We start from the raw sequence: 15,522 nt of genomic DNA on the forward strand, positions 1-15,522 counted from the left end.
AACTCACCGCAACCCTGTCTGAGGAGTCTGGAGAAAATGTCCCAAGTGTGCAGAGATGTCCTCTGATAGCTTCACCTGGGTTGACTCTAGCTTCCCGTTTATTCTTGTACGGCTGACTACATTATACTAACATTGATAAAATTAAGTCAATCCCACACTCCAGGCATGACTAAAGCATTTGCTGAGCGCACAGAAGGGAAACGAAGACCTAGGTATTCTCTTCTTTTACTACAACATGGAACGCAAACACAGAAACACAAACACCTATGACCAAAGCAGCAGCAGAGCCCACAGCTCACGCAATTATACACATGAACAGCCACAGCCATGTCACCGAGGGTGCTCCAGACAGCGTCTGCAGGACCGTCCTGACCCTCGTGGTCAACGCCCTCACTTGATGACAAGGAGTCAGAGGCTTGGCAGTGGGGTGACTCTGCCTATCAAGTATCACCCACATATCCTCTCTGCCAGAACTGTGGTAGTGGGAGGAGGGTGGTCACCTACTCACAAGGGTGATGGTGGTGTGTGCTGCATGGTTCCCTGCCCGCTCTCCAGGAGGGACAACCCAGATGCCATGTCCCATACCTTCCACAGTGCAGGCAACCTGCTAGACCACTCTGCATTACCAAAGGCTTATCAACTGCTCCTGCAAGGCCGGCAAAAACCTCTCACCAGCCCCTAGAGCTGGCTCCACAAACTGTGAGGACCCTACCTCCCAGGTTCCCTCTGTTCTGAGGACAAACCAAGTGACAGAACTAACGGGACAACTGGGGGTAGACCCAAATGTAAACATGCCGGAAAACAGCTATTTAGAGGATCAGCTAAATGACAACCAAGAGCCACGGGTGACGAGGAAGAGGGGATGGCACAATTCGGGGCTAGCTCTAGCACCAGCCTACGTGAGTCCACCTGTATGCACCTGATGTCCGCCAGCAGACCTGATCCTCAACAACTCAGTGCCAGAGTTTGTCTGTGTGCGATGCTTGGGTCTCACCCTCAGCACGCATAATAATATAATGCTAACACTACTACTACTGATGATGGTGGTGGTGGTGGTGGTGGTGGTGATGATGATGATACAAAAGCTTTCAATGAGTTTGCTTTCATTAAGGTACTGAATGGCCACAGTCTGGTGCAGTTCAGGTGAGAGACTGAATGCAGCCTCTCTCTCCCTCATTTTCTGATGTACACAGCATGTTACTGTAAGGCCGACGCCGTGTGACGTGGGCTGGTTCTTACCGTGAGCTAGCAGTGGCACACATCAGCACATCATTCAACATGAAGAGTCGGCGTTCTTTGGTTTTCATGATCTCTCCCTTGTCATTGTAAACGGTCTCGATCACATCATCTGATCGAACGAGATACCGATTTCCACTGCTGAGGAGCTGAGTGTTCAAAAGGACACCAACACAGTCACTACATCAGGGTTCATATAAAGTAGAAGGGGCCCTCCCGAAATATACAATCTTACAGGATCCATGCTTTATGGCTGAGTCTCTGGAAGAAGGACCCATAGCTCTTGCTCCCTCCTCATACAGAAGCTAGTGAGCTCAGTGTGTAACTTTAAACCACATATCTTATGAACAGCAACACTGGGGGTGAAAAGTCAATTAGCAACTGACTTTAAAGCAAAGGTAAGTCTATACCTAGCTTGATTTACTGTTGCTGTTTTGCCACTATCGGTGACTGGACACAGGTCTTCATGCAACCTATCACGTGTTCGACCACTGAGCTACACCCCACAGGGGCTGTATCTGGACTTCTTATCATCTGCCACTCTGTGTCACTTAACCATAGAGACATCAGTTGAAGGATGCTCTACACTGATCAGTAAGTACTATAGGATGTCACTTCATGCTTAGAACAAAAAACACAGCACCTCTGGCCCAGATGACTGATACCACCTCTGAGCACAGCCTATTACCCTGACTGCCCAGCTCCCAGAAACTGGCTAGAAGTCAACATCATATCTGGGCCTTTCACGGCCTGTGCTTCCGGGCTGCAGTCAGTAGGCCTTCCTTCCCAGGGAGCTCTCACATTGAGCACCATGGAGATGCACAACTATGAAGGACGTAAATTGTATCAAGAGCATAGCCGACTGTAATTCTCTACTCAAAAGCTTTCAGTCACTGAGACACTCAGAGAAATGCCTCTCAAAATAGGCAGCCATAGCATCGTCAGCAGGAAGCCACTGGGTATCATCAAGCGGGACATCTCCCCCAAGAAGAAGAAAATGAATGTGGCATCAACCACAATGAATAACACTGCACCAGTTAGCAGGGCTCCTACATGGAGACTGGCTCCCCCCACAGACGGGGCCTTAAGCCAACATCTGAAAGCCTGGGAAGGTCTGTGGTGTGCTGCAAGAAATCCCTCTGAGAAGAGGAAGCCAAGCAGCCGGGCCCAGGGCCTCTTTGTTCTGAAGCACACTTCTGGAGCGCACCAACCTCAGCACAGGTGGACAGCAACAAACAGCTAACTAAAACAAAATACGGGATTCTGAAACTAAACCTCAGAGTTGCTCTTAACCTTTTGGGGTTCTTAATTCCAAAGGGGGTGCTATCAAACCTATGAGCCCCTTTGCTGAGAAAACAAGTAGGCAAAGGTGAAGGTTTTATAAGCAACCCCAGGTATTCCCGGCCCCACCCACTCCAGTTAGCTGAGCAGAGGGAGTTACCCCTAGGAATTAATAAACTGTCACCCTGGCTTGTTAGCATGAAGCAAAAATACTTCAGCAAAGGGCTGAGAAAAACCTCTCCCGACCTTGTTCAGGTATCTTTCATTTATGGCTTTTGCTATCTGTTTGACTTCACAGCGCTGGTCAGCATCTCTTTTTCTCTCATTTAGTTTCTCCGCCAGGGTCTCGAGCTCCGTCAGTGCCATCTGAAGAGGCAGCCTGTCAGGGTGTCCTTTGGCTGTGTTCTTCAGCATGTCCTGTGAGGAGGCAGGGTGTGGATGGTCAGCAAAGATACTTCCATGTCCAACAGTCAGCAGAGTGCTGGGTCAGGCAGCTGGAGTGACGTGGGCAGCCAGTGTGGGCAGCCAGCCCTCTCTGGAGGAGGATCGGGGCTCAGAGAGGGACAAGAGAATCACCTCAACACCTGGATAAACAGCCAGTCAGCTCTTGGTGTAAAAATGAAACTGCTGATAAAAAAAATACATAGTGTGGACCCCTGGCATAGGAATACACCACCATGTCAGAGGCCAACAGTGGCCCGGACAGAAGGGTCAGACGACTGTACCTACTCACCGAAGCTCCCAGCAGTGTTGACTGTGCTGCTGTGGCATGTACTATCCCACAAGGTCGACGCACTCACCCAGCGGTCTGTGTGCCCTGTCTCTCCACACCCCACAAAAGACGGACGTACGGCACTGCATGGTACCACACAGGTTCTCCTCACACTCAACTCTGTTCCCTCAGACCCCAGACCTTTTGCGGGCTGAGGCTAAAGCACTGTATCCACCCCACCCACATGGAGTTTTTCCAACAGCATGTACTTACGCGGAGTCCCCTTGGTAATTCTCACACTATTTCAGTCTTTGTCACCCTGTTATGGAGAGCTTGACACCACTATCACAGTTGTTCTGGGGTACCGTAGCCCGCACCACTCCAAGACTATGGACTGAAGCTATAAGTGTGTGTGCTCTACTGACCTGCTGACCTGTGACCCTCCCTGAACCTTCTCTTTCTCCTAACACTGGAGACACAACAGTACTGAAGTGGGCCAGTCAACAATCCTACGGTGACCTCTGGAGACCCTCACACTCTAAAGCAAAAGCGAGAAATGGGGCCAGCTGTGGGGATCAGGAGCTCGAAGCTTAGATGAACACTGAGTTCAAGGCCAGTCTGAGTGTTTTCTCACCTGCTACACAGCTGTACCTGATACGGTCTCTAAGTCTCTTGAGGGAAATTAAATGTTCTCCTCTAGGAAAGACATCAGTGACGAGAAAGGGAAACAGCCTTGATGCTGAAACAGGGAGAAAAGTCAAACGAGCCAGACGCGGCATTTCCTCGAGTCAGCTAAGTGAAGAGACCCTAGATTTCTTCACTCTCGTGCAGGCTGGGAGAGCTGCTGACGTGGGACACGAAAAGCCTGAGGTTGGCAAAGGCTGGATGGAGAGGCGCAAGCACGGGAGATCCCGGTGAGGTGATGGGAAGACGGCGCAGCAGGTGCTGAGTGCACCACAAGATCCAGCTCAGATCACAGCTGAATGGACCAGTTAACCAGTCAGATCCGCCCCCCTAGAGAGCAGCCAGTGCCTGGCTCAAAGCCACAAAGGACACAATGACAGAGAGCAGAGCGGACACGGCAGGGGCTGATGCTGAAGATGACCTCACTCGGCCATCCGAAGGCCCTGGTCCTTCTCATCTCACCGAGTCTACTGTGTGCCTACGATAGCCAGCGTACAGCGTCTCTTACTCTGTGCTCTGAACTCACCGAGAGCAGCCACCCAGAGAACTTGTCTGAAAACAGCTGTGATGCTTGACAAAGAATAGTACAGTGAATGCAGAGGAAATCACTAGAGCCGGAGGGGGAGGCTGAAGGATGGCCTCAGTCACCGAAACCGCTCAGGGCCAGAGAAGCTGGCATCCTGAGAAAGAGGCTCTGGCAAGTGCTGTGAGCAGCACAGGACCATGACAAGGACTTACACATGGATGTGCGGTCAGGAATGGCAGCACCCGAGGGCTGACTCCAATTCCAAAAGAGGCTCTATAAAGAGGGGCAGGGACTACCTGGCTTTCACCTGGGGCTGACGCTCGCCCACTGCTACAAACAGAGCTGGGGATGTTTCCTGAAGGGGCTAACAGGCATCACAAACACCCCTACTCAGAGCTGAGTATGGTTCTATCTCACTTTTTTATAAGTTATCACAACAATCACACTGGTGTTTTTTTCTGCATAAGCTCTGCTTGCTAACTGATTGCTCCCCTGGAGCCAAACGGTAGCCTTTTCTGAATGAACATTCTTGTGGCATTTCACACAGCTCCTAGGCAGCCCTTCAGCCAGTCTTTCACAGCTGTGCTTATGAGTCCTCAATGCTCAACATCTATTATTTTGATCCATTCATTACCCCACTCTGACCAACTCTGCTGTTAGAAAGACATGGACATTGTATGTATCTCTGATGACCAACACTTCTCCCTAAACATTCTGTCTTTTAACAGGGAAAGATCTCGGCACAAACAGCCCAAAGGCTCCAATCTTCATGACCAATATGCCCCACCCTGCGTATAAATTACATGACATTCTGTCAACAACAAAACAAAACAAAAAACACCGAGAAACAAACAAACAAACAAACAAAAACAAAACAATTTACGGGTATAGAGATGAATCAGGAGCTTAGAGCACTGGCTGCTTTTGCAGAGGACCCTCTGGTTTCCAGAACCTGCGTGACAGCAGTGGACTAGTGACCAACTCCAGGTGTAGCCCACAAAGGAGGTCTGCAATTGTTGAGAGAGGGGCGCCTCGGGGTCCCAGCACTCCTGCCCCTGGTCTTTCACCACAGTGACAAGCACATGCTCTCTGTGGCCCGGCATACCTGCAGCAGGAGGATGAACTGTGGGAACCTCTGGATGGGTCGCATCATAAGGCTGTGGAGCGTAACTCGGTCTGGACTGGAATCCTGGCTCAGCTACAGGGAAGAAGGACAGGCTCAGTGCATGCAGTGGCCAGCCTTGCTGTGTGCCTACTGCATACAGAGTGAGGATGATGGACACGCCAATAAGAAGCTTTCTAGAACATGTGGAAAACATTTTCTTTTTTTCTTTTTTTTCTTTTCTTTTTTTTTTTTTTTTTTTTTTGGTTTTTCGAGACAGGGTTTCTCTGCAGCTTTTTTAGAGCCTGTCCTGGAACTAGCTCTTGTAGACCAGGCTGGCCTCGAACTCAGAGATCCACCTGCCTCTGCCTCCCAAGTGCTGTGATTAAAGGGTGGAAAACATTTTCTACACCAGCCCTTGGGAAGACTCTGCTGACGCTGGCCCCGAGAAGGGGCCACTCCTGGCTATCTCGGGCCCCGATACACTTCCCAGAGTTCTTAAGGTTCCATGTTGGTCAGTCTGCTCCAGGAGAGGCTGTGGCCCCTTCTGCTGCTTCAGAGACAAAGTTCCTCCCAGCACTTATCACTCATCTTTACAAGTATCTGTGAGCACCCAGGGAGGCACCAGTACTGGACTGCCTGAGGCCATGGGTGGCCCTGACCCTGGGGCTACACCTGGAAGTCTCCTTGTAATAACCCCCACACAGTGAAGGTTGCTACACAGCACACAGCAAGGCTTAGCTAGGCCTAGACTCAAGGTCACCTGGCCCTGGCAAGGAGACCAAGAGGGAATATAGGCACTGCAATGCCACAGTTTATATCGGCATCAAGCTCCTGAAAAAACCCTCAGAGGAAATCCATTTCTAACTTGGTAATGTCTCTGTTCTCTCTAGGGAAAGAGCTGACGTCACAGCTCAAGGACACAGAGCTCCGCTTCTCCAAAGCCAGAGGACGTTTAATTTCGGGATAGCGCTTCTTGAGCGTCACCCCGCCCCCCATGTGCAGTGGGGACCTTAGCGGACATTTCCAGGAACACAGTCCTAGCCCCAGAGCTTTATCATTCAGCTGAGACTGAGTGGGGATGCCCAAGCTCCCCGAAGGGACTTCAATCCGGTTCTGCACAGCAACCTCAGCTAGGCTTTCACATCTGGGCCTCTGAGCCCTGCCTGCAGACCAGCACCCACCAGGGAACTGCCCTCCATTGTAGAATAGAGAAAGGCAGCAAGGGCTTGGGGCTCTGATCCTGACATCAGGAGGCACAAACCCCACATCTCTAGCATGGGCTCCTCATGGGGTCAGCCTTTCCAAGCCTTGTCTCTCTGCTCTGTCTCAGGGAGGGGCTCATTTCCGACTTTGCTCTAGATGCGGCTACTGTCACTCTGAGCACCACACAGAGATGGGAGGCCCGATCATCTGTGGGCTCTAACTGAACTTCCTTTATGCCTATATCCATACAAGCACACTTTTGAGGTATGCACACAAAAGTTCCTTCAAAAAGCTACATACAGCCTAAAATCCCATCCCACAGACACGGGGGCGGGGGGGGGGTCTCATCCTGCCTCTACAGTAAACAGCACAGCATGTTCAAGGCAGGCTCAGGCCAGCTTCATTCCAAGGCACTTTGCTATGGACTTGTTATAAGATACAGTCCAAACCCACAGCAGTGCAAGTGTGCTCACCTTTAAGAACTCAAGGAAGGTGGGCTTTGTGGCGCACGTCTTCTTGAGCACGGCCACAGCCGTGCTGAAGTTGTTCACATATTCGCTGTAAGCGTCCAGCACCATGGACTTAGAGAACTGCAGAGGAGAGATCGGGAAAAGTGTGGCTTGGAGCATGCCCTTCACAATGCTTTCACACCACAATCCGCTGTGGCTGCATGTGTTCTTCTTCCCTGCATGCTTGCAGCACACTTGGTGCCACCTGGATGGACATTGCAGGGCTGGCCCCAACGCACTGTTCCTGCACTTTAAGATAGGAGGTAAACCCTGCTGGCTGCAGAGGAGCACAGCCAGCCAGCTCTAAGTTTCCTGGGCAGACGCAGCTGCCAAGAGAAGAAGAGTCATCACGCAGTGGCCCCAACATCCTCCCTTGGGGCACAACCTACCTCTGCAAACACACGGTAAGGCTGACCCCTTCCCCAGGTGGAGATATGACACCCTATAATAACACTTTCTATTTTTCTGCAAATACAAGATGCAGGAAGAGGCAGGACTGGTGCCCCTGGTAACAACTTTCAGAGACCAATTATTTCTCGTTCTTTCACAAAGACACCGTGTGTCATCAAAGACAGATAGGTGACTGACATGAGCATGCTTTCGGGCAGCTTTTCTCTGGCTGTGGGGCGTGTGTGTGTGTGTGTGTGTGTGTGTGTGTGTGTGTACAACTGGATCAGGGCACTAATTTATCAGCATGCATCCTTAGGGGATCTGGGGTCTGGGAAGCAATGCCACCCTGAGAGCCCACGGAGCTTCAGGTGGGGTGTGGAATGGGGGCTGCTGAGTTACCGAGGCCACGAAAACGTCGCCTATCGTTTCCACGGCATCCCACTCAGACACGCGGCTGGCCAGTGCGATCTGGAACATGGAGTGGCATTGCAGGATCTCTTTGACCCGATAAAACACCATCTTGAGCTTCCTGTCACTCAGGAGACGGGGCTCCATCTCAGACAGCGGCTTCTCATATTGCTGAACCAGAAACAAGTATGGACAGTTCAGTCACCCGAGGTGGCAAGAGAGATATTCTCACTTCTGAACAAATCACGTGACTTTCAACGTCAGCATGTAGTCACAAGAGTTACACTTTTCGGAGAATTCCTCACACTTGTACACTTTGGGTCATAAATTATATGCACACGACACACATCCATCAAAACTATGTGCAGATGGGAAAGAGGGGTGAAACGTGCAACAGGTGCTGGGTACCTCCAGAATCCTCCGCAGAGCGTCCACGTAGTTTTTCTCGCTCTCGACAATGGAACCCAGGATGTACCTCCTCACAACCTGTCAGGACGGGCGAACAAGATGGCAGACGGTTGATTCAGGATGCACACAGGTAAACTTTACTTCCAGGTTAAAGCCTGCTCATTAAAAAAAAAGGTTTTGCCAGATGTGGTGGTGCACATCTCTGGTCAGCACTGGAGAGACAGGGCAGGTGGAGCTTCGTGGTTCAAGAATGAAGCCATTTACACAGCAAGTTTCAAGTTGCCAGAGCCACATCTCAAAAAAAAGTAAGATTTTTTTTATTATTTTTTTCAGGAAAGGGTTTCTCTGTGTCACTTTGGAGCCTGTCTTGGAGCTTGCTCTGCAGACCAGATGGCCTCGAACTCACCCGGCAGTAAGATATTTTTAAAATAGAGTTAAAGGAGGCCTCTGAGGAAATGGTGTAAGCGGTGTGCTAACTAAACAGCACAGCCAGTATAAAACACATCTCTGGTGATACAATTGTCACCTTTTATACCTCAAATTATAGCTGGGTGGTGGTGGCACACACCTTTAATCCCAGCACTCAGGAGGCAGAGGCAGGTGGATCTTCATGAGTTTAAGGCCATTTTGTCTACAGAGCAAGTTCTAGGACAAACTCAAGATTCCAAAGCTGCACAGCAAAAGCCTGTCTCGAAATCAAAAATAAACCAACCAAACATAAACAAACAAACAAAAAGCTCTCCAACTATGAACTATGACAACAGCAGGACAAACAGAACAATAACAAGAGAAACACACTGGCTTATACAACATCCATGATCCGATTTAACCAATCAGGTTTCAAGTTCTCAATACCACAGGACGTAATGTTTCACGTCTAAACCGAGGGCAGGAAAACTTCAGTCTCAATCAAATAATGCTACTAGCAATAGCCACCTACAAGTCATTAGTCCTAGGTTGCAGATGAGCAGAATGCCTGCAGAAGATGGAACAACGGACTACTATGCTAACACACACCTGGGCAGCGTGTCATGGGAGATGTGAACTTCTCAGGAGAGATTGTGAGACGCTTGCATTTAAACCACATTTTCTGATTTTTTCATTGCTAATACAAGATATAAGCATACAGCTGTAACATGTCTGCAAAATGCTAGCAATGACATTTGGTAGTGTCATTACCCCAAATATATCCTAGCAAGTATCAACCTATCAACCACTAACATGGAAAATAAGGCAAAATACTACAGTAGAGTTGTCCTTAAATCAACAGCCACAAGCATACACATGCTTAACACATGCATTTGTACACACATTACCATCACACAGATATGGACACACGCACACACACCACATTCACACCAGTACACACCAGAACTCTTCTAGCAAACACTTGCTAAATGGCATGATCTGCAGATACTGCAGTGCCACCTAGTGGCAAAGACATCATTTCCACCCTGAACATTCAAGGTTCAGTGTTTAACCATGACTTATGAAATATTAGCAAGACAGCCATTGCTCTCTTACAAAAAGAACACATATTGAACCCACAAAACTAAGACTAAAATGAACCTTCCGAAGATATCAAAAGAAACTCAAAACTCGTGTGTGTGTGTGTGTGTGTGTGTGTGTGTGTGAGAGAAAGAGAGAGAGAGAGAGAGACAGACAGACAGACAGATAGACAGACAGAGGGAGAGAGACAGGCAGGCAGGCAGGCAGGCAGGCAGTGTGTAGGTCAGAGACCAAGCCTGTGTGTCATCCCCAGCACTTTAACTTTTTCGGACAACTGCTGGTCTGTGACTCACCAGTTCGGTAGGCTTGCTCATTAGAAAGCTATAGGGATCTGGCTAGCCTGCTTCCCCAGTACTAGGATGTATCTCACCACGCTCAATATGTTACACAGGTTCTAGGGGGTCAAACTCAAATCCTTTCGCATATGTAGTGAGCATTGTAGGAACACAGGCTTGGTGGCTGATATCTGCAATCCCAGTAGCGAGGAGGCTGAGGCAGGAGGACTAACAACACACTGGGCCTAGCTTATGAGTTCCTGACAGGTTTGTCTACAAACCAAGAACCCACCTCAGAAAACCCAGATGAAGTGGGATTAGAAGCACTCTGAGCGGCCATGCGGCCATCCTCACTTAGCTCACTCTCAGAACAGCTTGGGTGGGTTAGGGTTAGGGTTAGGCACAGGTTCTTCATTGTGAAGTACTGCTGCTGGCAGATCCAGGGAACCATCTCTGCCAAAGTTCAGAAGCCTAGACCCTACCCTGGGGCTCTTGAGTTACACCGCCCAAGGGTCAACCTAAGGATTCAGCAGTTATCTTAAGACACTGAGATAACTCCTTAGGTCAGTGGACTAGACACTGGTATAAGGTGATCAGCGTACAAAACCCACTCCATCATCTAGGTGTCCTGGCTACTGAAGGTGATGTCAGCCTTTCTGGGCACTTAGAAGTGACACATCAAATGGCGTGTCCAGAGAGGAGTGGCGTGCGACAGCATGAGACAGCATCCAGTGGTGTAACATCAACCTAAGAAATCCAAAGGTACAGAGATCAAGTTCACACAAGGGCATTCAATAGTGAAAGGAGTAAACCAGGGGAAGCAGCAAGGTCCTCAGGGTGACGGGTCTGCCGGGGAAGACAGAGCAGAATGAGCAATCCTCACTGGGGCCTGAGCCTGGAGGGTCCACACCATTCTGTGGCCATTCTTGTCTTTACATGGGATGCTGTAGGGTGACTGATAAGATGTGGCACCTTCAGGATGCAAATAATTTCCAGTAACAATCTCAAAATATAATAAGAGCTATCCTAGCCCTTCCCAAAATAGGACATGAGAAGAACATCCAATGCACAGCACAGCCTTTCTGGTTATTATACTACTTTCTTCCTATGTCAGAAGGGAGGGGGGAAATCCAAAAGCATCAACACCCCCAGTTTAACCTTTAAAGACAGAACTCTCAAGGAGAACTCAGTTGCCAGGGACAAAAATACCAGATGTGAATCACAACTCTAGGAAAGCAAGCTGGACAAGAAACACAGATCTCCAGGACCTGCTCAGGGCCGCGAGTGCAGAGATGACACTCAGATCCCTCCACCAGCCCTTCATTAGCATGGGAAAACTGAGACCTCACTCGTGGCACGCAGGAGGGGAATTGGGGTCAAAGACAATCAATGTAGCCGAGCTAATCCTCGTGTGGTCTACAGGGCCTTTCTGCAGAGATGTCTCTACTTAATCATCACCTGTGTATCTCCATCTCCATCCCGTCCATCCTACTAACCACAATGAGCACCCAAGAGGCTGCTGGGATTATGGAGGTGTCAATACCTCCTGTTTACAATCCTATGAGTGGACTGCCCAGATGGCTGGGGGAGAAAGCACTTGCTGTCCAAGTCTGAAGACCCAAATTCCAACACCAGAACCCAAGGTGGAAGGAAAGAACTGATTCCGGGAAGTTGTCCTCTAACCTACGCACACACACTATGGCATCACCTACTTGTGTGCGTGCATACATGCATGTAAACACACACACACACACACACACACACACACCATGGCATTGCCTACCTGCAACACATTCCTCGTGGCATTGCGTACTTGCACACATACAGACATACACAGAAATACACATACATCATGGCACAGCCTACCTGCTCACACACCTATACACATACATAAATAAAATAACAAAATCATAGCAGTGGCTGCCCCCAGAAGAACACACACGCGCACTACTGACCATTTCCTCCTTGTGCAGCATCCCCACCCCTCACACATCCCACATCTACCCACGGCTTCCTCACGCTCCTGCTCATTACCTCCCTATACCCAACACCCTCCCCCATCTCACACATCCCACACTGCTATCTCCGCACACAGCTCACACGCGGTACCCACTAGCTCCTCACAAACCACGCCGCTCTATTTACTGTCTCCTCACACACCAGACACCCTGGCTAGGATCCCACCTACCCTATACCCCTGCCCACCGTTTATCTACGCCACACTCCCACTTGCATGCTCACACAGTCTTAACCCATCAGTGTTCCCAGTCTAGTTCCTATTCTTTTAGTTTGGATGGTGTTTGCTAATGGCTCTCTGGCTCCTCAGGTTCGTTCTATCCTCCCACCTCTAGGGACCTACGGCTAGTCACACCTCCTCTGTAGACCTGCCCCTCCTCCTACAAAGGACAGCATTTCCTCTGCGCTTCCTGTCCGGCACAGGAATGCTGACAGAGAACAGGATCCAGCCAGCACTCATATCTTTTGTTCCCAGCATCTAGCTGAGATCCCACATATGACCAAAGGCTGGAAACAGTGACGTCAGAGCACGTCAAGAATGGTGCCAGCCTCTCCCTTGTCATAACTCATGCTCAAAACAGGTGGGCGAGCCAGGAAGCAAGAGAGGGTGTGCGGGGTTCTTTGTGCCTATGGCAATCTGTCCACAACCCTTTTCTGTCCAGCAGTTCAGGTCACTTCCCCAGTTGGGCACAAGAAAGGGCTTCAGAGTGGGTCTGTGATGAGACTGGAATACAAAATCCGACTTTCCCACATGTATTTATGGGGCGTGGTTCAGATCGTCACGCCCTCCATAGCCAGCTTTCTCTTTGTAAACAGCACACAGACAGGGGACCACGGGCACTGGAGAGCATCCAGCCTTGGCCCTGACAGCTGATAACTAACCAGGCAGTTCCCAGGCTGTCCACACCTCCATACTGTGTGTGTAACCCTCTGATAGACATCTCTTACTCACTGCCACTTCTGCCTTGGCTCCATTTTCAATGCTAAGAAAAGGTGAGCTTTTCTTAGCTCACCTGAACAACAGTAACATCCCCGAGACATCCTCTTTAACCTTTTCAGCGCTAACCTTGTGCCACAGCACGTTAGTTTCCTTTTATGTGTTCATGGTCTGTATCTATTTACCTATATATGATCTACGCATCTCTATTTATCATCATCCTGTCTGCCTATCCACGGGCTCATCTCTAACTTGTTATTCATCTTCATTTATCCACCTGTGTATTATTCACAAACTGAATTATGGGTTTTTTCTTGTGTTTTCCTTTTACCAAGGAAAATCAAATTAAAACCACTGACTTCCAGCCACCTCCCCAAATTTACTGTCAGATGTTATGAAACAAATTATATTCAGATAATTTCATCAGTTATTAAAAGTCTATCATGTGGGGGCTAGAGCGATGGTTCAGTGGTTAAGAGCACTGGCTTCTTCTGCAGAGGACCCAACTTCAGTTCCCAGCACCTACATGGTGGTTTGCAGCCATCTGTAATGCCAATTCCAGGAGATCTAATGCCCTCTTCTGACTGCCTTGGGTACCAGGCATGCACACGGTACACTTACATACATGGAGGCAACACACACACACAAAATCATAAAATAAATTAAGTCTTTAAAAAGAAAGTCTATCATTTTAATCTCAATTTTAGGCGACTATGTATACTGTCTCTTTAAGGATTTTATGGAGATAGGGTCTGGCTATATATCCCACCTTGTGAAACTGATTAATATAAACCCAAAGACAGAAATTGGGGTTCAACCTGAAGGTCAGAAAAGCAAAGCAGCCAGCCACTGGCTCTTACCTCTACCTCAGTCCAAAACGGTGATCCTACCTCCAGGGATCTCAGAATGAGACTGTTTTTTTTTAAATATTTATTTATTGATTTATTGATTATGTATACAATATTCTGTCTGTGTGTATGCCTGAAAGCCAGAAGAGGGCACCAGACCTCACTACAGATGGTTGTGAGCCACCATGTGGTTGCTGGGAATTGAACGCAGGACCTTTGGAAGAGCAGGCAGTGCTCTTAACCGCTGAGCCATCTCTGCAGCCCCAGAATGAGACTGTTTTATATCACTCTCTAGGACTGGGATTAAAGGCATGCACCAACCAGTTTCTATGGCAAACAAGGGTGGCTACTGGAATTAGAAGTGTGCTCTACCACTGCCTGGTCTGTGAGGCCGACCAGTGGGGCTGTTTTACTCTCTGATCTTCAGGGAAGCTTTATTTATTAAAATACAGACGAAATACCTCTACAAGATTGGCAACATTCCTCCTGCCTCAACTTCTCCAGTGCTAGAATTACAGGTGTAGGTCACTATGTATTACTGTCTCTATAAAATTATCGTATCAGGAGGAACTAGAATAAATAACTTGTGGCAGAGAAATTAAGTCCCACACATTTCTCGCCCTTACACTTGGAGGTGAAATTACGGTATTTAGGGAACTACGCTGAAGCCAGAGCAAAGACCAGACTCCTCATCACTGGTGCAGGGCAAACTGTGAAGCCCCAGTGTGTGGTGGATGACCAGAGACAGCAGCAGGCCCTCTAGTGTGAGCCCCTCCCTCACCTGCTGCTGAGACAAGCCCTCAGGCATCGGGGTCAGGACAGCCTCCGGGTGCTTGCATTCAACATCGATGAACAAATTCTGCTCTTCTTCAAAACAATACCTGTGATCTAAAAAAAAAGAAAAGTCGAAATGCATGAGTTTCACATTAAAATTCTGTATTTATGACATCATAGTACAGTAAAACCAGCCATGTTTTAAAAATAAAATAAATCATCTCTGTAAGAAGATTTCAAGTCCAAATATATACTTTCCACATGGCTATTATTAAATTGGAAATTTAACAAACCCAATAAAAAATTCTTTCACAAGGGTAATTGAGCATCAGCATTGAGATTTTGAAGTTTATCTTTAGTTATGCAGTCCAATGGTAAAATAGAAATAGATATTTTAGCTTCTAACATTACAAAGCAACACAATCATAAACAGAGAAGCAGCAGGGGCTGACTGAGAACGGAAACTTAGTTACCATGGAGGACTCAGGTGGGACCTACCTATTAACTCCCTGTTTCCACACACTGGGGTTCGAAAATGCACAATTTTACAAAATCAAACTTTAAATCTGGGAATCTAGTTCAGGGGCCGAGTGCTTGTCAATGTGTGGCAGGACCCTGGGGTCCATCCCCCTCACTGGGAAGAAAAGTTTAAACCCAAACTAAACCCACTTCAGACACCCAGACAGTTGAGCTGAGCTAGA

General features: G+C 48.5%; 1 protein-coding gene across 3 annotated transcripts in view; it reads right to left on the reverse strand.

The window, feature by feature from the left end:
• The window catches only part of Arhgef10 (Rho guanine nucleotide exchange factor 10), an 81,779-nt gene that overhangs the window by 35,958 nt on the left and 30,299 nt on the right, over positions 1–15,522 (reverse strand). For all 3 annotated transcript variants that reach the window (XM_038326085.1, XM_038326086.1, XM_038326084.1), the window contains 7 exons: positions 14,829–14,935; positions 8,463–8,540; positions 8,046–8,225; positions 7,221–7,337; positions 5,545–5,637; positions 2,764–2,934; positions 1,240–1,385 (listed from right to left, as the gene is read on the reverse strand). In XM_038326085.1, the coding sequence (XP_038182013.1) occupies positions 1,240–1,385; positions 2,764–2,934; positions 5,545–5,637; positions 7,221–7,337; positions 8,046–8,225; positions 8,463–8,540; positions 14,829–14,935 (892 nt within the window). The remainder of the gene's footprint in view (positions 1–1,239; positions 1,386–2,763; positions 2,935–5,544; positions 5,638–7,220; positions 7,338–8,045; positions 8,226–8,462; positions 8,541–14,828; positions 14,936–15,522) is intronic.

Source organism: Arvicola amphibius, chromosome 4 (genome assembly GCF_903992535.2).
Source record: "Arvicola amphibius chromosome 4, mArvAmp1.2, whole genome shotgun sequence".
Classification (NCBI taxonomy): Eukaryota; Metazoa; Chordata; class Mammalia; order Rodentia; family Cricetidae; genus Arvicola; species Arvicola amphibius.